Below are 25,240 nucleotides of genomic sequence, written 5' to 3' on the forward strand. Positions count from 1 at the left end.
AAAAGGAAGATGAGCAGCCTTCTAGTGAAGCAGCAATCTGAAGAGTAATCACATCCCTGCTGCAAAAGACATGCTGGCATTGGCCTTGCAAGCCAGGAGAAAGCAGCCAGAGGACTGTTCATCCAGAATGAGATGTTTGCACAGGAATGCTCCAAGTCCACATGCAAGAAGGCCATTTCGTGGTCCTCCTCTCCAGATTTTCTCCAATCATAATAAAACTACATGGAAATAGGCAGCATTTCTGGCAAAGTGAAATCCTGATGTGGTTTATAAACATAAGATATGGATAGGAAAGGACACTTTTTTAGGAGAGACATTTCCATAATTTGAAGTGAAATTTAAGGAACCAAAATCACCATCACTCAAGCAGGCTGGTACTAGAGAGCTGCAGAACCATTCCAGAGCTGGGGGGTGGCACACACTGTCAGCCATGCAGCCTCCTTACTGTGACACACACCACAGTAGATGTTTCCCCAAGAGACCCATCTGTGCCTGGAATTTGAGGCTCACGAGAAGGGAGCAATAGTGTTTACACTCAAGAGACACAGCACCACAAGGAGAAAGCCTTTCACCCACAACAGTTACAAGCTGGTTACACCAGCTCACAGCACAGGGAGGGTGGCTAATTTGAGCATAGCATTTATTTTAACCGAGTGCCACCCAGCCCAGCCCCCCAAAATTACAGGCTATCACACACAACAGGGTGGAGCCATCCAAACTGTGTAGATTTTCCCCCCAAACTTACATAGAGGCTGTTTAGTGGCCAGTACTTAGTGCTGGGTGCGCCTGCCAGCTGCTCTCCTGCCCACCAGCACAGATAAAATGAAGTGGGCAAGATTAAAGAGTGGTTTTGCAAGCAACAAGCACCAAAGCTTGAGCAGGAACACACAGCAGTTTCAGCTCAAAACTGCTAGCAGCTGATGCCTGGTGCACTGGAAGAGCCTGTTTTCTTGGAAAGCTCATAAGTGGGGAGGCTTGTGGAGCTGTGGGTCAGCCAACTCCAAGGCAAGCCAGCTCTAATCTCCTGTCCCAGCTGTGTACCCAAAGAAAGTGCAAAACACAAATGCCAGAGAAAAATAAAGGAAAGCTCCAATTATTCTCAGACCACAAGAACAACGATGTTTAAAAGCAAAGATGCCGTCAGGGGAGCAGAAAGGAAGATCTGTCCAAAACAGTCGACTGAAGAAATTGTGTTGTTTCAGTCAGCAGCCACAGAGACAAGACAAAGAAGGAATCTGCTGTATGGTTGGTTCTGCCACAACAGCACTCTGGCCTGATTTACTGTTTCAAGTGTTTTTCAACAAGATCAGAAGTAAAAAAAAGCCAGATACACAAGCTGTGCTTAAAATCCATTTTCTGTAAATTAGGTTTCCTTTAGAAAGCTTTACTTCCAAAAAATAACACTGGACAGGAGCATGATTTGCTCCTCCTGGGATTATTACTCCTTAACTGTATTTGCAGCAACAAGGATGACACCAAAATATTTTTTTTTCCTCAGGGTGATGAACTGATGAGGACAGTTTCCTTTTCGGGTCCCTGGAGAAGGGTCGTTGCATACAGTTTGTTACAACCACATGATTCTGGGGAAAATATTTTTTTTCCTTTTTAAAAACCCCAAACAAATCCAATTTTGTTTTTTATCAGCTTGATTCAACTGTGATACTGTCAAAAGGACTAGAGTAGTATCATACCAAAGGAAGAGTATTTTATTCCTGTGGCCAGCAAAGCACATGGGTTGGCTTCTCTGTGGCAGAGACCTTGGCTAAGCATCTTTGGCAGGAAAGAAAAAATGTATTGCCCTGCCTAACAGAGATGGACACACAGGTACCCAGAATACACCCAAACCTCCTCCAAAGTCTTCAAGTGTCATGATTTACAATTTTGCAGATCTTTTCCTTCCAAAACAAACAAACAAAAGATAAAAAGGAAAACATTTCTTGATGGTGCAGAAGGGGTATCCATAGGAAATCCACCACGGTCACACTGATAGGTTCTATCTGGAGCCAGCATGCAAAGTTACAAAACATTACTTGTCCACCAAATAAAGCTGAGGGGCTCACAATTGCCTGCAGCTTTCAAGTCTCCTTTCCAGAACACTGACAACTCATGCTAAACATAATCACAGCAGCACCAAACACATGAGGAGCACTAATGTTCACCCATCAGGGCAAAACATACCATTTTCCAGTTTTCTAGTCATTCTCAATTCTTGTTCACACAGAATACCACAATGGCTAAGGCTGGAAGGGACCACAGTGGGTCATCCTGTCCAACCTCCCTGGTTAAGCAGGGTCATCCCAGAGCGCATGGCACAGGATCGTGTCCAGAGAGTTCTTCAAAATGTCCAGTGAGGGAGACTCTACACCCTCTCTGGACAATCTGTTCCAGTGCTTGGTCACAGCACAGTAAGGAAGTTCTTCCTCACGTCCAGGTGGAACTTCCTGTGCATCAGTTTCTGCCCATTGTCTCTTGTCCTATTGCTGGGCACCACCGAGCAGAGCCTGGTCCATCCTCTGACACCTCCCTGCAGATACTGACAGATGTTGATAAGGTCCTCTCCCTGTCATCTCTTTTTGAGGCTGAACAGGCCCAGCTCCCTCAGCCTTTCCTCGTAAGAGAGATGCTCCATTCCCTATGCTTCACTTCAGGAGCTCCACATCTGCCTTGTCCTGAGGAGCCCAGAACAGAACACAGCACTCCAGGTGAGGCCTCGCCAGGGCTGAGCAGAGGGGCAGGATCACCTCCCTGACCTGCTGGCAAGGGTCCTCCTGATGCACCCTAGGACACCATTGGCCTTCTTGGCCCCCAGGGCACTGCTGACTCATGGACAGCTGTTCTCCCCCAGCTCCTTCTCCACACAGCTGCTTTCCAGCAGGTCAGCCCCCAGTCTGTGCTGTTCCCCCCCAGGTGCAGGACCCTGCATTTGCCTTTGCTGAATTTCAGACAGCTCCTCTCTGCCCATCTCTCCAAACTGCCAAGGTCCTTCAGAAGGGCTCTGTTTTCCCCTTCAATCCTTTCCCCTCCAAAAGAGCTTTTATTTCTTCACCAACCTATGCAAGACTTGTTGCTATAAATTGTTACCCAAAGAAGAAACATTATTTAGTATGCTGTGATTATTCAGATTTTAGACAGTACAAATACCTAGACCCATAAGAGTACACATCAGTACAGAGCGAGGGGAGTTCATCTCCCCACCCCGGTATGGAAAGAGCCCAGTGTCATTTCTGATGGCTGTACTGAGGAGCATGGGTAGCCCAGATGCAGCTTCTTCAGCAACGTCCACTGGGATCCATAGGAATTGCACCAAGTTCCTCACCACAAACCCTATCTGAGTAATAATTCTGGAGACAGGGAAGCAGCACAGAATGAAGAGTAAGAACCCTAAAACACACTAGGGCTTAAATCAGTGGATTAGGCAACTGGTTACTGGTAATGAAACAGCAGAGTTTTCACTATATAAAATTTATAAATTTATTTTTTTGTAAAAATCCAAAGAGCACGAAGACATCTCACTCAAAATACTGGTAAATCAAACCACACTTAGAAAAATGAAAGCTGATTTTATTATCTTATCCACAGCCAATCATTTGACATGAACATGCATACGTAATTTTGCTACGCACACACCACAGTTTAACGTTAGTTATTAAAGGTTAAACATACAACATACATCCTTACAAAAATGAGTCAAAATGCAAACGTAACTTTTAAACAAAACAGTTTTTACTCATTTAAAAAAACTTTTGTGTTGGGTACCATTTTGTACAAACACAGTTAATTTAAACAAATCTGCTTTTAGTTTCCTCATGGTTGCACATGAAAATAAGCTGCAATAGAAAATGAAGTCATCAAGGGATTTTTAAATAGCAGAAGTAGGCAGTCTTGCCATGCAGAAGAAGCAATATTAAATATTAGTTTTTCAAAAAAAGAAAAAACCACAAGTTTAAAAATATTTAGTTCAAGTCACAAATCTTTCCCCAGTACAGAGAAATCCAAATGCAACGCATAATTAGCTGCCACTTAGGATGGCTATTCTGAGAAGTAGAAATACTTTCCAGAATTGATAATTTTCATTGATTTGGCACAGAAAAGAAGTCTGAGCTTACTTAGGTACAAGAAAGTGATTAAAAAAAAAAGGTAAACAGGAAGAGAGAAAATTAAAAGCAAGAATGAACGAGATAGTAGTTGCAATCACTAAAAAAAAAAAAATCTGTGCATCTCAGTCATTGCAGAATACTGTCTACAGCAGGTGCGAATTCCAGGTAATTGTTATTGCAACATGGATTTAATTTGCTTGGAGGTAGTCTCATCATTCAAATGCTTTGTTGTGTACCTAAACACAGAAATAAAGTCAAGATGAGCATAAATGCTATTGCGCTTTGGCTTACAAATGTGTAATTTCTTTGTTTATGGCTCAACCTGACTACACCAGAGCAAAACCCTCAGCCATGGATCATCACCCACTCCATGGTCACTGAGAACACAAATCAGACATTCTGATCAGAAAATGCTATTATCAATCAGAATTATAACCCAGCAGCCTTGCACCAAGGGGAGCTCAGAATAAGCTGCAGCTGGACATTGACTTTCATAGTAAACTCACAGTAGCACTTGTGACAGGTAATTATCCATCAGACTAACACTGAGGGCTCTGCCCACAGGAAACATCTTCAAATAAAACAGCTTCAGAAATTCTTCTTCAAAACTTCCAGTGACCAAACCTTTCTAAGATCCCTCAAAGACAATAGATTTAACCACTTTTTAGCTTAATTTGCTGCTTAGTTAAGTGACTGTGCTGCTAAAACTACAGAGCATACATGTGCTTATTTCAGCTCCTTCCCCTTTCAAAATTCTCTAGAACAACAGCACATTTTTAAATTACTATAAAAAACTTGGCTACCTCTATTTTTAAAATATATCCTCATTACAGGCTTTTTTTTATGATTAATTTCCCTGATCTTCCTTCCTAACTAATCTAAAAGCAAATAAAACTTATTTTGTAATTTAAATTTAACATGTTAAATTAGCACTTTCATTGTGATCCACAACTGCACTACCATTTCACTTGTTCACTTGATAAATATATAATTACTTTTTAGTTTGGAAGTTAAGACCACTGTAGATTTCAGCACTTTTTGGTAATTTATACTTTCAACAAACATGTAGCCTAAGGTTTTCTGAAATCCTGAAAAGTTATTGCATTTGATATTCTGTCCATGTGGAAAAGCTGAACATGATTACAGTACTCAGATGAATTTGAAATTACAAAGAGCAAATCTCACTCCAAAATCAATACCACCTTCCATTTGCTTTGGAAACATATTATCTGTCTCTTGGGAAAACAAGAGAACTTCTTGCTCCTCCAGAATCAAAGACTTAGATTTGGACTTAATTTGTCATGATGATGTCTTGAACCTGTTTTCATCACACAAGCACACAGCAGCTCACCTCTGCATCTCTTCCTAACAGTTCCAAATGTGGTTTAGAAAAGATTTAAATACCCTACCCAGATGAGCAAATGTACAAAACCAGGACTGTTACAGCATCCATGCATGGAAAGGGTTGGAGCAGGGAAAGAACAGCTTGAGAGCAAGGACTGGATTTACACTGCTAACCATGAAGTTAATTGTGGTTGTGTAATTAAGCAAAAGTTAATGTCACTACTCAGTGCAGTGAGAACCAAACTACGCCTTCCAGGTACTTTCATGGTGTCAACAATGATGGGAAAAAATGGGGTACTAGTAAAGACTGGTGATCATTGCAGCTGCAATCACAATAAACTAGTCAGAAAATAAATGATAATGCAGCATTTTCCCTCTGGAAACCTGTGTTTTTACTGACCACCATCTCAAAGACTGATCATGTACATGAAGTTCAGAGGTGAACATGATTTTAGCATGGAAATAATCACAAAGTTTCAAATTAGGCATGGATATTTTTTATTTTAACTAATAATCTGAAATGACTCTGCAAAAGAACCCACCTACAATACCAGATTATTTCACTACTAACCACAACATACACAAAAAAAATAAAAAGAGAGCAAATGAAATTAAAGCAGTTTCACTACAGATAAGGAAAACAAATCACAACTGGACACTTTCAGGCAAGACAAACTAAAGCTTCCACATTCCAAGCAAGTGCCTGAGTAACAACACCCAGTTACAGTTATTTGTTACCAAAGGAATGATACTTTTCCAAGTAGGGACAGGAACGAAGACTTCATCTGCCTATCGCATTTTGGCACTTTCTGCCACTCCTCCAATGCTGGACACCCTTGCAAAGAACATGTTACTGCCTATAGATACAGCTTTATTGGCCCAAATTAGCAGGTTTTAGATTAATATACTGCATTATTAGTTTTTCTTTACTTCTCCAACCAACGTAGCAAATTCCTGTCTCATCTATTCTACAGCAAAACACAGAGACTTGTGTCTGAAGTACTTTCTCAAAAGGAACAATTTCTAGTTACTTACCACACCATACTGACTCATTCTTAACCTGCACACATAGAAAAAGTTATCTTAGAATGAACAATTGCAAGCTCACAACCTGGTTTAAAACCCAGAGGCTTCTTCATACATCCTTGTCTCAAGACACATTGGAAGAAAAGACTGCAATAATCACATTCACCTTTCCCTGTAAGAGTCACTGAATACTTTGCTATAAAGAAAATACCCTGAACAATTAATGAAAACTCATATCAAAACATTAAAAAAAACCCCCAAGAAACAAAGAGGAGTACCTGAGAGCATTTAGAAGGCCTTCTACACTGTTAGGAGGCTGGTCTTTAAGAACTTTGATGCATCCTTTCATCTAGGAGTTAAAAAAATTAGTTTTTTCCATGCTAATACCTTCTGAATTTACAGGAATGTTTTGTATTCAGTTTGTCAAAGATCAAAAATAAGTATTTTAAGATAGCAGCAGTGTAAAGACATTTTCTGGGTATTAGAAAGGAATTAAGCTTTCAGTACTACATTTTCCTATGACAGACTGGCTTAGCTACTTAAAAAGCTCCATCAGTGCACCCTCAGCAACTTTGCTGGTGACACCAAGCTGTGTGGTGTTACTGACACTCTGGAGGGAAGGGATGGCATCCAGAGGGACCTGGACAGGCTGAGAACCTCATGAGGCTCAACAAGGCCAAGTGCAAGGTCCTGCACCTGGGTCAGGGCATCCCAAGCACACATACAGGCTGGGTGGAGAATGGATTGGGAGCAGCCCTGAGGAGAAGGACTTGGGGGTATTGGTGGATGAGAAGTTCAACATGACCTGGAAATGTGCTCTGGACACCCAGAAAGCAAATGTGTCCTGGGCTGCAGCAAAAGAAATGTGGCCAGCAGGGTGAGGGAGGAGATTCTTCACCTCTGCACTGCTCTTATAAGACCCCACCTGGACCCAGCTCTGGTGTTCCCAGCAGAAGAGTGACACGGACCTGCCAGGGCGAGTCCAGAGGGGGGTCATGAAGATGATCAGAAGGCTTTCCTGTGAGGAAAGGCTGAGAGAACTGGGGCTGTTCAGCCTGGAGAAGAGAAAGCTCTGGGGAGACCACAGAGCACCTTCCAGTACATAAAGGGGGCTACAAGAGAGCTGGAAAGAGACATTTTACAAGGGCATGGAGTGATAAGATGAGGGAGAATTACTTTGAACCTTGTGGCTGCCACATTCCTGAAAGTGTTTAAGGCCAGGTTGGACAGGGCCTTAAGCAACCTGGTCCAGTGGAAGGTGTCCCTGCCCATGGCAGGAGTGCTGGAACTGGATGATCTTTCAATGCAAACCATTCTATGATAACTTTAGACAATGCAACTTTCAAGTGAAAACTGCTTTATCAACATTAAAAAAATGGAACCATGAGCAAAAATATATGTTTATCATAAATCAACTAAGAATTATTACATTCAGCCATTACATTTTTGATCTGGCTCTTTCAACACAAGCACTGTCTACAAATATTTCTAGACACTACCTGAATTACATAAAAACCAGATTTTTCATGACCCACTTACACATCCGAAGGCCTAGTTTGTATTTCTCACTACTTAAAGATATATTTTTGCTCATGGCTACCTGTTTAGAACCAAACCAGTGTATCTATCTGATACTAGAACCTGGAAGACAGAAGAGGAGCCTACATAGAATTTAAATACTCAGGAGATTATTTAGCAACAGTAAACTTACATCAATTTTTGAAGTTTTGGCAAAAGCGCCCACCGGATGCACGTGGTCATAGAGTATGATGACACCCACCATTACCCTCAGACAGAATGATACTGTTTCCTCATTTGTAAACCTGCTTCTGTATTCACTGTAATTCAAAACCACAGGTTATTATCTATGAAACACAAGATGACAGTATATACTAATAATACCCAAAATAAGATTAAAGACAAAAATTCTACTACAAATCCTCAGAGAAAAAAACAAACCAACCAACCCAGCCAAATCCACCAACCCCAAACTTTTGAGAGTTTTCTTTATTCCTTTCAATAACCTGACAAAAGCCAGATGACTGTTTAGAAAGTTACCTGAAGATGAATAAAAATTCTCAAACCTAAAACAGGATCTTGCTGCTATACCATTTGGATTTTTTCAGAGACAAAAAACATTAAAACAATACATACTAACTTTGTCTCCAATGCTTCCTACACTTCTCCCTGCCACCTTCTAATACACATCCAAACTTCTGACTTAGGGAAAAAAAAGGCAGGGTAATGGACAACATTTAACTACTTTTTTTAATGGAACAGTCCCTTCTTAAGAAGGGTAAGAGTATAAATGCTTGGAGCTCTTAATGTACTCCAAAACAAATCTCCTGTGGTATTTGGACAGAAACTTAATGAAAAAGACATAGCTCATGCCCAAATAATTTTACCAATAGAAAACTATTTAGAACACAGAAGAAACAGATTTAAAAAAATAATCAAAGTTTAGTCTGACTTTGGTCATACTCCCAGTGCCTCTCAATGTACAGTAGACAACTGACTGCCTTCATGCCTAGAAGTTGTCTCTTAATTCCCCTGAGAGAAGCACTGTCATTTTGTTAGAGCCATCAGCCGGGCCAGCCCGCAAGGACAATCCCCTGCATTGCCCACAGCCCCCTCTTTCAGGAGGCCCCAGGCAATCATGCTCAAATAGTCTATTTCTCTGAATTATACATGAGAAAACCACTTATAAAGAGTGCCAAGAAGTTGTCTAGCTTCCATAGCCATTCTATTTTTAAATATTAATGTGTTCAGAAAGTAGACTGCATGATTTGCGTGGCTGGCAAAATGAGACAAGGGGGTTTCATGTCAAGGTAAACAACGAGGCTGATAAAAAGGAAACACCATAGTTCCTAATTACCCCGATTATATTTCTTTCACCTCATGCATCACTAGTCAGGTCTGAAACAGAGAGATGACTCATACCCAACCCAAGCACTGTTTGTACTCACGGGGTTTCCAGCATGACCCTGCACACACTCGCCATGGTGCTTAAGCAATCTGTTGTATTCTCTATCGGTAAATTTTTATTCTGCAAAAGAAGATTAACAGCTTCCAATTCAATTACTGTGAAATATTATACTACAAAACCTAAGTCAAACCAGTTATCTGCTGGCATGGCAATGTGGAGCAATTAAAAATATCAACACAGCTATGGTAAGTCAGGTAGTCTTGCATTTTTTTTTAAATGTTACCATACAGATTAGCAATTTACAGAGGAAAGGCTACCACATAGGCTTTGCCTGCTTGTTTGTAGTCAAAAAACTACACCATTAACATGGTTGACTTTTGGAAAGTTTTGAAGGAATCATCTAACCTACTCCTACAAAAACAAAAATTTCTATAGTCAAATATATTCATCTGCTGTAATAGTAAAACTTAAAATTGTTGCAGATAAATATCATAAAGAAATATAAAATAAGAGGATAATTTTCTTAAGGCATTTCAAGTATAAAGCAGAACTTGGCAAAAAAACCATTAAAGGATAAATGTAACTTTGTATTAATTATGTAAAGTACAATTATTTTTTACTAAGAAATAGTGTGCATTTTTTGCACGTAAGCTAAAAATCATCACAGTTACCAGAGGGCAAGCACAATACTTGTAGTGACTGGGTAGTCAAGGATAAATAGGGATGTCTCAAAATGTTGAAATACTTTTCCAGTTCAGGTTCCTCCTCCCTTTTGCAATAACATAGTATACTTGACTTTACACAGTGTAACAAGAGTGTCTTGGGAAGGAGAAAAGAAAGCTACATTTCAATTCCATTCCTTTTCAAGCACAAAGAATCAAGCTGTTTCCCTTTCAATTTTCTGAAATTTCTGCTCTAAATCACCATCACAATACAGGCAAAATAGTTACCTGTCCCACCTCCCTCTTTGAGGAAAGCCATCACTACTGATGTGACACTATCCATTAACTTTTGGCAACACACACACAAAGTGCCTGGCTGGAGTCCCTAACCCTACAACATCTGGGAAAGATATGTTACATTTCTTGAGGCTTCAAACCCTAAGTTTTATTTCTAGATGGTGGAAGTTGTGTTCCCCATTATGTCTGGCCCTGCAGTGCTCTGAAGCACATTATCCAAGCCATAAATTTATACTCTTACCTCTGACACAAACTTTGTTGTGGCATCACTTAAGGTTTTCAACATTGGCGTCGCTTCAGCGTAAAATAAAGACATTCTGTTTGCCAACTCATTATTTACTTCATTTTCTCCCTCTGCCTAAAAAACAGAAGAAAGGGTTTAGTTGTTCTGTGTATGGAGAAGAGAGGTGGTAGCAGAAGATTACATTTCATCTCATCCAAGGGTTACTTACTGGGACATTGTTAATCCTCATGCGGCTCAGAGTTCTTCTATAGTAGCTGAAGTCATTCTGTATAGCAGGATTTGTCATCTAAGTAGACACAGAAGCAAGAGAGTTGTGACAAATTCAAGAAAAATATTAGAACAAGTTTTCGTAAAATATAACATACCCAACAAGAAAATATTCAACTTCCTGAAGCAAAAAGGCCCGTGACATGTTGGGAACTGGGAACCACAACATAAAGCTTTCTGGTTTCTCAGATTCAGAACAAGCTCTAACAGGAACAAGAAAAGGATCAGTCTTCTAAACAGAAGCTGGAAATTAGTAGGCTGAAAAACATTGCTTTGCTAATTTGACTCCAAGGACCAGACCAGCAAATTAATTATCATTTCAGCTTACTTCTTTGCACATTAGCAAGAAAATAGCTGGACTATGGGTGCACACAAGCTAAAAGCAGCAGCATTATCCCAAGAGATATGCCAAATTTGGGTGAAGAAACATGATTAATATAAACTGAAATACAACAAGTGCCTAAAGCTAATATGATATTTCATCTGCTTTCTAGTTTAATCTAACTCTAGGTCAGGAGAGCAAGCCAAGCATATTGGATATTTGAATACCCACTGCACATTCTATTCCAGAACAGAACACAACTCAGATTGCTTCACTAAACAGACTTGGCTTCTTTTTCCAGCCTTCCTGATTACAAACTCTTACCTTGAGCTCATCAAAACGGAGTGTAAAGTGAAGAATTTCTGCAAATTGCTTAGCAAGAGCCTGCTCTCGCTCCAGGTGCTGTGTTGGGGAATATGGAGTGCTCGTCAGGGCTCCCAGCAGGCCTCGCAGTCCTGCCTCTGCAATGACAGGAGACAATTTTGCAATAAACAACTGCACCTGCTTCTTGTATCAATACTGGCTGATATTTGCATGCTAGACTTAAAACATACGTCTGCCAAAATACATGGTGATTAATAATAAAGAGGCTTGACTGATTGCTTATCTATGTGTCACTGCTGTCATATTTACTTACAAATTGCTGTACAGACCAGGTCTCATCAGCACTGACAGCCACCAAAAAACCTTCTTGAAAAGTTTTACTCAAGCTTTGTCTGCAATACTTGTGTAAAACACATTTCAATAACCTGTGTTAGCAGACTTCAGCCTTTACGAGAAGACAGAATTCAAGAGGCACTTAACTGTAAGCACAAGTCACGTTATTCAAGATAAACTTATAATCCAACTTCCTCTTCATCTTCTTGAGAAAAATACCTCACCCATTTAAAAAAGCAGAACTTGCTTGCACAAAGTTTCCATGTTTTAAACACATTTTTTACAATCTATGTTAATAAATTTGATTAAAAATGAGATAACAACAGAAAGCTGGTGAAAAAATAAGTCTAGTAAGTTTTATCAGTGTAGCCACCACATCAGTGAGTTTCAAAAGAGGCATGAAGCACCATCTCAAGTATTGCATCTGTATGAACCAAGACCAGGCATTCCCCCAGATCAAATTATTTCTGGTGTTTAGGGAGGAATAATACAGTCTCTTTTAAATAGTCTTGGTAACAAAAATACTGACACAGAATTAATTTCTGATTTAGTCCATTCATTTCCAGTCAGTCAGCTAGTTACTGCTTTCCAGAGTTACTAAAGGAGTAAAGGAAGAGCAAAAAGTATGCTCCCAATCTCTCTCTCCTCTCAGGTATCCACTGAAGCAAGTTTGTTGTCATCCAATCCAGTGTATGGGAGGAATCTATGCAATATCAGCTTTTTCCACTAAGGAGCTGACCTAGATGTGATCACATATGAATATGCCAAATATACTAATTAATGAAGACAAAAACCCCCTTTATTTAACACCTTTCTACTCACCTAGTCTTTGAGAAAATTCATAGAATTTCTTTAGTTTGCCTACTAGTGGAACAACTGCACCCCATGCCTTCTCTTGCAGCTTCTCATCATTTGGATGCTGTATTGCCTTAAATTAGAAAAAAAGAGAAGAAAAGTATGCTTAGATTGGGAATAACTGATGCACTGCTGACAAAAAAGCCCCAAACAACAAAACACAAAAAAACAAAACACCTATGCAGAACAATTGCTTGAAGAGCTAATAATTAAAAATCTACCTACTAAGAAGTTTTCAGTTGAGAGACAAGCATGTACTAACCCATGTCTGTTCCAAAAAGGTCTAAATAATTGTGTTGAAAGTAAGCATCCTGAACAGGAAAACAGCTTGGAGAGAGTATAAAGAAATGGTTAAAAATCAAGTTACTCAGATAAGAAAATTTACATAACCAGATCTAGTTAATTAAAATTAACAACTTTATTGTGGTTACTCCAAGCAAAAAAGATTTAGTGATCAAAGCCTCATCCTAATGTTGGTATCTATCACTAATTCCCAAATTTGCAAAGAAAAAAAAAATGGCTGTGAAATTCAGGATAAATATTACAGTAGGAACATTTAAGCATAATCAACAACATAAAGTACCACCAGGACATAATGTATACCACAGCCTTGAGGGATATATTTATAGACTTTGTCTTTACAGTAAACTTCCCAGACACAGAATACCTTAAATGCAACCTCTCCAGTTGCAACTGAACATATACTAAGAAAACACAAATAAAATGCTCATAACTCTCCTGCAACATTTTCACTGTCAAGTTCTTGATTACAAAAACTGTTTCGGTCAACCCTGGGCTGTGGCTTGCAGCACACTCCTCTCTGGTCCTAGAAACTTTCCTTCCTGCCATGTCTACCTCCTCTCAGAAGAGTATCTCTCATTTCTCCTTGGGATCTGCAGGCACACATTCCTGCCTGATCCTACAGCCTGTCCCTGAACACACTCCTTCCTTGAAGAACAAGTAAGCTATCTTCCCTCCTAAGGGTTTTGTGTGACACAGTTATCCTTCTTAAACCGACCTTATGAATTCCATGAAGAGAAAAACTCTCAAAGCTGAATGGCTATTAGTATCTCAATTCATATGGAGTGAGCAGACACTCCTCCTATCTAATACTATTTTTTAAGGGTATGTTACAGTGAGTAACTCCTTCCTTCAGGAGCAAAGCAGCCCCCATTGCTGCATGTGAGGAAGAAAGAAAGGGGGTTGGGAGAGTATTTATCCCACCCTTTCTTAAACAAAGGAAAAATGGAGTGACGTTCTGTACAGGAACTTTGCTTCTGATCCAAACATCTACTTTAGTAAATAAAAGTCAATTAAAAGGGATTGAAAATGAGATGCCCTTTGTGTTAGGATTACCAAACCAGGCTTCTCCAGTTACCATACAAGAGCATGCCAACACTACTCAGTATTGCACTGCAGTCACACCATGCTCTTTCCAAATTCACTATTAACTCAAAAAGAGCATATGTGGGAATACAAAGAAAAATCAATAGCAACAATTCACTAAAAACTCTGAGAAGCATCATTTGCTATTACATATGTGGATTAATATGATTGAAACAAGCAACATCTGTTTTGCTGTTAAAAAGAAACATTCCAGAGCAGAAATTCAAGACAGTGATTTTAATAGACAACATGCTCTGCCAAAACAGCTCCTGCAAGCAAAGTTAAACCCCAGCAGTATTTGGTTAAGATCAGACAATGAACAACCACAGGTTGTGCACAATTGTAGCGCTCTAGCTCACCTCTCGTATTTCATGGCCAGCTCCTCTATATGACTGCAAGTCTTCCAGTATTCCTTCTGCATCCTTTAACACTACATTCACCTGATTATAAATTTCCTTTTCAGATTCTGTAGGTTGGGCATCTAAACAGCAGAACATATTAAATGTATATATATATTTTTAACAACAACATGGAATTCAATAGGCACACCATCACCTATGGGACAAATTCTTCATGCAGCAACTCATCAAGAATTTTCATTCTCTGAAGAGCTACTACAATGTATAAGGAACTCCAAGAGACTAATTGTTTTCATTTTAGTAGTCTCTTCATTTACCATCCCAAAAATTCACCTGGATTCTATCTTCTTGACTTATTTAAAACTGAGTTAGGAGAAGAAATTCTGATGAGTTGTCTTTATGACTATCACAGAATATCACCTTGGGGTGCAGTAGAGGCTGGAAGAAACTTAGCTAAACACTCAAAGGACACACTCACTGCGGACAGCACAGGAGATGTCCATGTCTATTGTTATCTAGAAACACTGCATCTTTATTTTCCATCTTGTCTGCCTCATCTTTAACTGGTTGGGAAAGGAATGTATCTTTTATTTCTAAATATATTTAATTCTCAAAACATATTCTTTATTGCACTTTATTGCACAATCAGAGCTGAGAACAAAAAGATCTAGTGTGAGTTTGTGTAGGGCTTTTTTTTTCTTGTCCCCTGTCTTTAAAGATATAAGCTGTCACCCATTTTTTTCTAATTAGCTAAGGACTTCCCAAAAGTATATTGGGTCGTAATTTCAAAAAGCTACAGGTACATTTTTAAATGTGATTCTGTAGAAGTATGTTTTGAGAAGAATCAACAAAAGGTTTTACCCTTTAAAAACAATCACCTAGTACAAATATCTCAAACATGGTTTACCTGAAACAATTTTTTTTCTTTTAAAATTCTGATGGAAGCTATAAGGTTAGTTCCTTATAGACTCATATTTTAAAAAATAATTCTTAGTTACTGAAGCTCTTGTAAAAAAATCCCCACTTCTCGGTTAACATGGTCAGAATAGGTTATGGATTAAATATAATTGTATTTTAGTCCATTATTTCCAATGCCAAAAATCAGGGTATTAACAATAGATTCTTTTTTATAGGGACAAACAAAAGTTATTAAGGATAATATATCCTCATGACTTTGTGCCATTTGAAGAGTCTGGAAAATGTCTTTTTAGAAGCGCTTTTTCCACGATCCATATGTACAACTTCCCATGGAAGTTAGGTACATCTTTACATTGGAAATAAAATTCCCACAGTATCTTAGTGTTACACACCAGAAAAACACAAGAGAAAGTTTATATTAGGAGAAAATAAATTTCACATGCATTGCCTGTCTGGATTTTGCTGTAATTTTTGCATAATATCTCTTATGTTTTGTAGTTTTATGCATTAAGAGTGGGCTTTATTAACAAATATCCCTATATATAGACCTTGCAACAGTTTAACTGATCTTTTGAGAAACATAAAGAATTAGCACAGGTTAAAAAGAACCTGGTCGCTCCTTTAAAAAATAAATAAATAAAAGAGCACCACATTGATTAGGCATCGAGTAAAAGTGGCCAGTGCTTTTCAGATCATCACAAAGGTCACATAATTTTGAAAGCTGCTGAAGACTGCTGTAAGAAATGAAGACAAAAAATGAGGGAAAAGAGCAGACAGGGAAGCACCAGTTGACTGGCAGCAGTTCATGCACGAACATGAAATGCTATAGTGAAATACAGACTAAGACGTGAAGCTCTGTAGCATTCCAGATTGTGTTGTTAAATAATGCAATCAAGACTTGTCACTTGGATTGTCTCACACTGAGAACATCTCCTGCCTATTTAATTTTTCATGCCATTTTTTTCTTTACCCTGTGTAGCAAAAAGAGTTCATTTTTCAACACTGGAAGGGGCAGAGCAGGAGGGCCCACAAGAACTCCTGCTCCTCATTTCAAAACCCACCAGTGAGCAGAACAGCTGCAGTACTGTGACCCTCCAGGTTTAGAAATGAAAATCATTGTCTAGATACAAATTTAGTGCTCTTCACTGGACAGCTGGCTAGGCAAATCAACACCATCACCACCTCTCTTAGTGTAGGACGTAATCAGCCAACTACGGTATTTCATTTCCCTAAAATGTTCCAGGAACCTTAAACCAATGGTCGGTACTTAATTTGTCGGGGTGGTGGTGGGTTGGTTTTTGTTTGTTTTGATTATTACAAATTTCTAAGTATCAATCTGTTTTAAAACCAAGTAGGTACTGAGTTATTTCTTTTGGTTGGTATCACATTTTCAGTCAACCTAGTCCTCTCCAATAAAAGAAATCTGTAAACCTGATTTGTCCCAACTCCTTTCCTCTGCCATCTCTAAAACAGAGATCAAATTTAAAAAGCAAATTTAAATTATTTTAATTTAAAATAAATTTAAATTATCCCTTCACAAAATATTTAAGATGTTATTAGGATAGGGGTTAAAAGGCATGATATAAAAAATCTTCAGGGCCTAATGCTGGCTGACCCAGAGCAAAATTAGTTTATTTGCTTCCCAGTGCTGGTCAAGGCACTGCATTCCGTAAGCCCATCACAGGGAAGACCGAAGGAGAGGTCCCTCTTCCTGAGCACTGTTATCATCTTGAATAGATGGAGGCAGCATTCCCATATTATGGGAATAGCATCCCTCAGTATGTACCTGAGGACTCAAGCTACAGGACCTTCACTTGAGAATCACTAACTGTGGAACTCCTTTTTCCCAACCTGGGCGTGCACAGAGCAGGAAAGGGAGTTGTACTTCTGGAGTTACTCTTGGCAGCTAAAACAACAGCAGCCAGCAGTGCCAGGCATCCAAAGAGGAGGCTGAAAGAGGTATAGAATTTCCATGTCCATGTAAGTTCCTGCTACGATGTTACAACACAGCTGTGCCTTTATCAGCAATGCTTTCCACAGAAAGAACAAACCAGATAAGTACAGCACAGCTCACCGAGATGTTCTGAGGCTTGATATTGTAGCCACAGGAGCTGACCCCTGGTTATTCAGGGCAACTTTACTATTTTTAATCCAAAAGGAAGAAAAGGAAAGATGGAGGTTCTGCAAGTAAATGGGGAGTTCAACTGTAAATTAATTTTAAATTTAATCAGAATGTTACTGCACTAGATGCAATATACATTTAGAGTGCAGAATGCTCACACGGTAATAGAGACAGAAGAGAAGACTTGAAACAATATACAAACGCTGTTATGTGAACTAAATGCTACAAAAGTGAGACAACATATTGCATGCGTGGAACACACACATTTAGTGACTATTAAAATAATATTTGGCTAGCCTACAGAACTAGTAGGGAGAGAAATTTGGGGTTAAAAGTTTACACTGCACAGAAAACTATTTAAACTGAGATTTTTCCCAGGGAAGAACACATCAAGTCATCTGAAACTGTCTGGGACAAAACTCACAAACAAGGGGGAAAAAATGCCAGACTACTGGAGATGAAATAATTTATTCATCTCTGTTGGCATTACTATGGAGAATGCTGTCTCTGTGGCTCCTCTGAACCATGGCCAAGTTCTCTGGAGATAATGCAGGATACTGTCAGCGCTAGCTTGAGATCACCATCTCAAAGTGCACTACATTTTAGCTACTATTCAAATCAGTAAATTTGGAAAGGATTTGCAACTGTGACAGTAATGACACTAATGTAAAAGTTGAGCTGGAAGTTTCCCACATTTTAGGTGTCCGTTTTATGTAAACAATATTGACCTGTGCACTTTGCTCATGTTCTAAAGGCACTGCACCAACTTTAGAACAACTTTAGAGACAGCTGTTTGTTTCAAATAGGTAAGGTTAATGACCAAAGAAAGCATAAGCTTAACCAGCGTGGAGGCAAGCAAAAGCCAACATTTCATATATTTTTTGCATGGATTCTGATAGTCAGTCACACAAATCACTGGAATCTAGCACCAAGATAAACATCTGGGGGAAAAATAATGGTTGGAAGTCTAAAACTTTTCTAAATTTGAAGTTTCTAGCACTTGAAAGCTTTATGAACATTAGTTTTTAGCTCTTTATGGTACTATGCAAGAAACACTGGAGCCTGCTCACTCCAAAGACATACATGGTTTTAAGAACAAAAGACTTCAAACTGCCTATTACTGGGCCAGGCGTAACACAGAATTGGCAAATTTGTTTTTAATACAGAGCTTACTTGTCCTTCCACATAAAACCACAACATTAAGTATCACAAGATTAAGTGCCAAGTCTTGAAGAAAGATCTTGGCTGTGTCAAAGCCAAGATCCTGTCAAGGCAAGCTATCTGAAACAGAGGAGAAAGAAGCATGGATACACAGTATAGCAGCAGAGACAAACGCAGAACAGGGTCCAAAATGAACAAAGAACAGTCTGACAATTCGGCCATAATATAAGTCACTTAATTTGACTGCATATGTAAGCATTTCATGTCAGCAACCTGCTTACTCTCATGCCAAATCCTGTTCATGCTCAAAACATGCATTTTAAAACAAAACTGATAGCTAAAGAATCTGTATTTAAAAAGAAAAAAACCCAGCAATTTTATTGCAATTTATTTTAGAACTATGCCTCTTCTATCCAGCTAACTTGAATTTCATTTACTCCAATTAAATTTTCAATATTTTCAGATTAAGCTGGAGCTTCACAACTCCAAGGATCTCACACGAGTTCTCCCACTTCACTAAATTTTACCTACTCTGACGATATGCGAGAGTTGGTCTTAGACAAATTTTGCTTTCTGATTTTTGAACACAGCCCTTGATAATCTTCCCTTTATGAATAACTTGTATGACTAGCACCTTTTAATACCAATATATTCAGAAGAGACAAGTGATAAAAATCAACACTACAGGGTAAGGGTTTGGAGAAGTTTTAACTTTAAATGGCATTGAAGCAAAACTGTATTTCATCAAGCATTTTCTTTTGTATTAGAACTAATATAAACAACTGCTACTGTTTCATCAAACTGAAAAACAATTCAAGGGAAAAAAGATATAATACACCTCAAATTATCCATATCATAATACTTCATCAATATTTTTATTATGCTATTCCATTGTATTTTTATTACATGGTCAAAATGTACTTGAACATTAATTTCCTTATTTTATGCTTGCTGATGTACAGCTGGGTAAAGAAACAGCACATCCCAAAAGAAAGTAATAAAACATGCATAGCAGAAGCCAGCAACACTTACCTGCCATTCTTAGGCTATACTGTATCATGCAACAAAAACTAAAAGATACTGACATATGTGATCCTTCTAGAATACCTGGCATTGATCAGACAAGCTACGTGTCTCTTCTTTTCAAAATCAACTTCATCTCTATACACATTGAGACCCCCTTTTAAGAAGGCATGAGGTTAAATTTCTGTGCCAGATCCAGTAAGGTTCACATACAGACCTTTAACGTGATGATGCTGGAGCTATGAATAGCTGTTGTGAGCCAATCTGGGTATGCAGCATCACTAAGTCACACTGGAAATTACAATTACAAGGTTTCATTTTCAGTTTTTCCTTTAAGAAGCATGTATCCCCTTGGAATTTCACTAAGCCTTCAAATAATTACAACTATTTTTAACATTTTGATTAAAAGTAGCCAGAATTTCGGCTACTTTTCGGAATTTTGGAAACCATAACAAGGTTTCAAGAGTCAAATGTAATTTGAAAGCCCTTTCTGGAATAAAGGTTTTACATTTAAGGACCTGAGGATATTTTAGAACAGGTTATTGCTTTCTACCAAAGTCTGATGAACAATTATTCATAGCTCAGGCATGCAAAGCAGTTAGAAGGATGGCAAAATGAAAACATACATTTAGTACATGACAAATGCAGTCTACTGCAGGCAAAGAGTAATAGATATATAAAATCATCTTCTCACTTTCAAAATCAAGGAAAAAATTTGGCCCCTGCTCAAGGTCTGTGCATGTCAAAACTTTTAGAAGGTTCCCCATGTTAAGGTACCTGCCAAGACAAGAATGAGAGAAAAGAAAATTTTCTTTTTGTAAGAAAGAACAGCCCAAATGTAGTTGATTGAAGCAGTGGGAAAAGAAGACCAGAGAGTTCCATCAGGTACGAACCCATCCTTCAGGGTGGGTGAAGGGAGATCCCCACCTCAAGGATGCACAGCTGGCGACTCCAGCCATGCAGCTTTCCTGTAAGAGTGACCATGTCACCAACATCCTCACAGCTGCCCCCTTGGGAAAGGGACAGAATCCAACCGAAGGCTTTGCCAGGAACTGTTCTGTCCCAGTACATCCTAGCACCAGTGTCCTGAGCAGGAGTACTGCCTTGAGAGCCAAGTACCAGATTTGAAAGCATTAGCCATGCTAGATTTTAACCTGATGGGACAACAGAAGGAAAGAGCTTTAATTTTGTCAGCCCTTATAATTGTCAGAAGGCCATCATAGAAAACCGCATCAAGATATACCATTTCAGTGTGCAGAAAATGCTAACAGAGATATGCCACAGATCTTTTACACAAGGTGCCTAAAACATCTGTGAAACTCAGATAGTTTCACTTTGGACTTTTGGATGTAAAAAAACATACATCAACTGCACGATGAATGACCAAAGCAGGATCAGGAATGATTTAGCACTCACTCTTGTGTATGAGAGGATTATAGGGAACAACTGCTCAGCACAGATTACTATGGCATACCAACAGGAATTCTCATTTCATGATTACTTGATTTGCAGGCAGATGGATGGACATCACTGACCACAGAGACTCAAAATGACTAAGCACATGGAAAGAAAATTTACACAGCGGCATGATGGTGGCTTGGCAACTACTGGAGGAGGGAGGAAAAAAAAATAGGAACAGAAAAAACACATGCAACTCCTTCAAATTCCAACTTTACAACTGAGTCCCCTGGCCTTCACTGCAGCAGGTATAAGCAACCCTACTGTTACCATTTGAAATGCACCAGCTGTGAAGGGCTGAGAGACTTACTTTCAAAATCCAAGAAAAAATGTGCTGCATTGTGGTCTATGTCCCTGGTTAGCACCTTAATGAGATTACCCATGCCAGCAAACCTAAAAATAAAAATGGCAAAATAATTTAGTTCCAATAACCATTTCCTATTTTAAGTACACGCCTGGGTCTCACTGGAGCAGGGCTCCCCTTGAGTTTTGCACTCTGGATTCATCAGTTTCTGGTGGGGAGCAAAACTCATGCACTATACAGTGCATTTCCATGCCCCTTCTTCTTAGAGAGCAGTATTTGTTGAAAAACTGGAAAAGTTATAAGCTTTGACAAAAATAAAGATGTGAATTACTGGCTCTTTTTCATCTTTGTTTAATACATATAAAGAAATGTGACCTGTGGTGACTGAGCAATTGTTTTGCATAACTGCAGCACTTAGTGCCAAACAAACCCATCATTGTTTAGGACAAAAGCAACCTCAAATGGAACTGGTGTCATCATAACACTTTTTTCACTACCTCTCTGTAATCCAAAACAGATTTCGGAAAGCCTCTCAGTAGTAGTCATCTGTGGCCAATGAACAGTTTTCCCATTAAATCACAGAGTTACAAGTAAAACACAAATTAGACTTTTCCAAAATCAGGAGAAAAATCAAGTTTCAACAGTTGTTCTCATGTTTGCTGTCACATCCCAGCTAAAAGAAATGAAAAGTAGAAGAAAAATTAAATAGTTGTTAGATTACTTGAGATCAGATAAATTATTGAAACAGTTTCAAATGTTACCATAAGTTTCAGAAATCAATACCTGCAGTGGGAGTATGAAAACTGCATTTCATAACAAAGCAGCCTTTTCATGAACCTTCCCATGTTTTACAGAGGCTGAAAATATACCTAATAACCATTGCTCTGAAATGCCAAGAGCTCACTAGAGTGCTGCTGAAAGACAAGCAAGACACCACCCAAAGATCTCACCTCAAATTATTTAAGAATAAGCCATCAATAATCTGACATTTAGATTCAAGCACAAGATATAAACAAATCAATTTTCAAATTAATCTAACTATACCAAGCAACAAGTATATGCTCTAATTTTTCCCTGATTTTTACTTTTACTCAAGACTCATGTTTACCTGGAGGGAGGTAGCACGACACTAAGAATCATTACTTTATTAGGCATCAAGGAAACTGAAGCAACATGAACTCAAAACAAATTGTCTGGCAAAACAAATTTTCAGAACCTGTGTTGACGGATTTCTTGATCAAACTAAGAACAGCATACGATTTCTTTTTCAGGATCTGCAAGATTCAGCAATCAAACAAAGCTTGACAAAGAAGGGGCAATTAATCCCAAATTGCTGAAAATAACCCAAGTCTTTGCTCCAACAGCTTCTACAGAATAACCAAACGACTCTTAAGAATCTAGATTTTTAGCACCATGACTTTGAGTGTAACCCAGCTGACCACAGTGGATTCTGCACACAGCACTTCATCAGGAGGTGTATGCTGTCTTTTTCACATGTTCAACCTTCTCCTTTAAAGTCAAGAAAATGCAAGACCTGCTTCCTAGTAATTTGAACTTATTTCCTGGAAATTCAGATCAGATTTCTTAGCCTGTGAGAAGCACCCATTAATTCAAGGAATTTTAAAATTAGGGTGTCCAGCTGAGAGACTCTTCTTAATAGCTAATCCATTAAAACATGGTTCTTCAAAGAGACAGCTTTCCCAGGATCTTCTATCCCACAGCTTAGCAAACTATCTTAAAGCTAAATGTGCACCAATGCTGTGTAAACACATAACAGAAGAGAAATTACTTTTCCATATCTCTCAAGTGTGTTTTGTAACACAGGACTGAATAAGCCACTTTGTATTTCAGAGTTTTCCAGATTATGAATGTTCTTCTTGTTGGGGAGCAGACAGAGGAATCCTTAAACAAATATTTTTAACAGGGCCAATAAAAAAAACCAGAAGCTGCATAATGGTGATCCATCTACAGATTCAGAAACCAAAGCTCAATCTCAGAACAGCGTACTACATATTTCAATTCCAGCATTAACAAACAAGCAGCAAACATGGGGCAGTGAATAGTGCTAATGGCCTAAAGAGATCTCCTATACCTGCAATTACTGCTGGGCTTCAGCTGCACCATACCCTCATCCACCAAAATATTTTCCATATCTCAAAAAAAATGCCTCTGTGTAGGTTTTGCCTTTGTTTTGATACTAACCAGTCTCCTAAGAGTTTATAGGCTCATGCATGTGGCTTAAATATTGGATAACATTATTTGTTAAAGTCAGAGTAGGGGCATGCATATAAGGTTGAAGTATTTTGAAGCTAAGAGAAGAGCATGTAGGCACAGCAGAACAGATTGTTTCACTGAGCACCTACCACCTCCTAAAACAAGTAGGGAGTTGGGCACTTGGTTTTGCAATACAAATACCTTCATCCCTCAGGAAGGTTTGCCAGGAGGAATATATGGTTTCTTTCCAGGAGTTCAGTTTAACAAATAGAAAAGCACAATAAAAGTTTTGGCACTACAATGGAACACTCGGTGTGATATTCAAGCAGAAGAAGCAACTGACCTAAAGGTAACAGCTCAGTGAAAAGCCTCCCTGAGCAAAGGAGAGAAACTGATGATAATGGATTAGTTCAACTGTGACAGCAGCAAGATGACAAGATGAGCTATAGGAATGTATTTCAATTTACATGACCACAAAGCTGCTTGAACACTTGTTCATAACAAAGTTCCTAACAAACCTCTCCCCTCGTGCGTTCATTGTACTGAAAACACCTTGATAAACACAAGACATGCAATCACATTTGCTTTCTTAGCAGCACAACATTCACTGTAGATTCAGTTTCTATGAAGTGCATGGAAATCTAGCTGAAACTGGACAAACCTAGCATTTTTGAAACTTGAATCAAGATGCACTGTAACATTTACTCAAGGATCTCAAGCATTCTTTAAAACTGGAAGATCTGCTGTACTTTAAGAACTGTGAAAAATTTCTCAAAACTGTAATCCAAGAAGACTTTAGGCTATGAAGAACTTGAAAACTCAATTTAGACAGATATTGACAGAAGATGTAATTTCTCTAGCATTTTTTGGGAGGACACTTTCAGCTTAGCATTCAAGGTAATGAATGCAAGAGCCAAAAGGTCAGAATCTACTCTTCTGACAAAGCAAAGCACTCCCTTCTTGAGCTCTGAAATGACCTTTTAGAAACAAGACCATGGTGCCACCTGTGGAACTTGCCAGATTTGTGGAAGCAGCTGCAGGTCAATATGTCACAGCTAAGGTTAGACGGCCCTACACTTCTGTACATTATTTTCCTTCAGAAGGTATAGCTGAGCAGCAGGCAGAGCTGACCTGCTGTACTCAGAGGGAACACTACAGAAGGGAAAATGAAATCTGACCTTTCTGCTGTGTCAGCAGAATACCTGGACCAATCTTGAGTAAAGCAACCTAGCTCACAGATGCATCAGGCTCTGACAGATAAGAAAAAGATTTACTAGAGAGTCTTGTTTTGTTCAAGTGGCTCATCATTTGCAATTTTTCTGGGCCCAAAACACACGAAAGAAGGACCACTACTGGCTGTAATACTAAAGATGCTGACAATTCGCCCATAGCGTGAGAAGCAGACTACAAACCCAGCCATTGCATCTACCTTCAGTGACCTCTTCTGCTATTTGATGCCCTGTAAAAGCATCACCAGCATGATGATTTTGGCAGTTCTATGAAGATTTACCTTGGTAATTAATCACATCGTGGCATGCCCAGCCAGTATTAATTTACCAAGCACTCTTCCAATTTCCTTGCAAGTCCACAACTCCATC

The 25,240-nt window shown here is 38.9% G+C and overlaps 1 protein-coding gene across 9 annotated transcripts in view; it reads right to left on the reverse strand.

Annotated features, from left to right (window-relative positions):
* Window positions 1-3,540: 3,540 nt before the first annotated feature.
* The window catches only part of CYRIB (CYFIP related Rac1 interactor B), a 96,850-nt gene continuing 75,150 nt past the window's right edge, over window positions 3,541-25,240 (reverse strand). For 7 of the 9 annotated variants that reach the window (XM_069005485.1, XM_069005482.1, XM_069005486.1 and 4 more), the window contains 10 exons: window positions 20,361-20,443; window positions 14,443-14,564; window positions 12,665-12,770; window positions 11,510-11,646; window positions 10,805-10,882; window positions 10,594-10,710; window positions 9,434-9,513; window positions 8,179-8,305; window positions 6,746-6,816; window positions 3,541-4,333 (listed from right to left, as the gene is read on the reverse strand). In XM_069005485.1, the coding sequence (XP_068861586.1) occupies window positions 4,270-4,333; window positions 6,746-6,816; window positions 8,179-8,305; window positions 9,434-9,513; window positions 10,594-10,710; window positions 10,805-10,882; window positions 11,510-11,646; window positions 12,665-12,770; window positions 14,443-14,564; window positions 20,361-20,443 (985 nt within the window). In that variant the 3' untranslated portion in view covers window positions 3,541-4,269. Of the gene's footprint in view, window positions 4,334-6,745; window positions 6,817-8,178; window positions 8,306-9,433; window positions 9,514-10,593; window positions 10,711-10,804; window positions 10,883-11,509; window positions 11,647-12,664; window positions 12,771-14,442; window positions 14,565-20,360; window positions 20,444-21,434; window positions 21,520-25,240 lie in introns of those variants that run through there. The other 2 variants (XM_069005489.1, XM_069005490.1) reach the window with 2 other exon arrangements.

The sequence above is a fragment of the Aphelocoma coerulescens genome, chromosome 2 (genome assembly GCF_041296385.1).
Source record: "Aphelocoma coerulescens isolate FSJ_1873_10779 chromosome 2, UR_Acoe_1.0, whole genome shotgun sequence".
Taxonomy (NCBI): domain Eukaryota; kingdom Metazoa; phylum Chordata; class Aves; order Passeriformes; family Corvidae; genus Aphelocoma; species Aphelocoma coerulescens.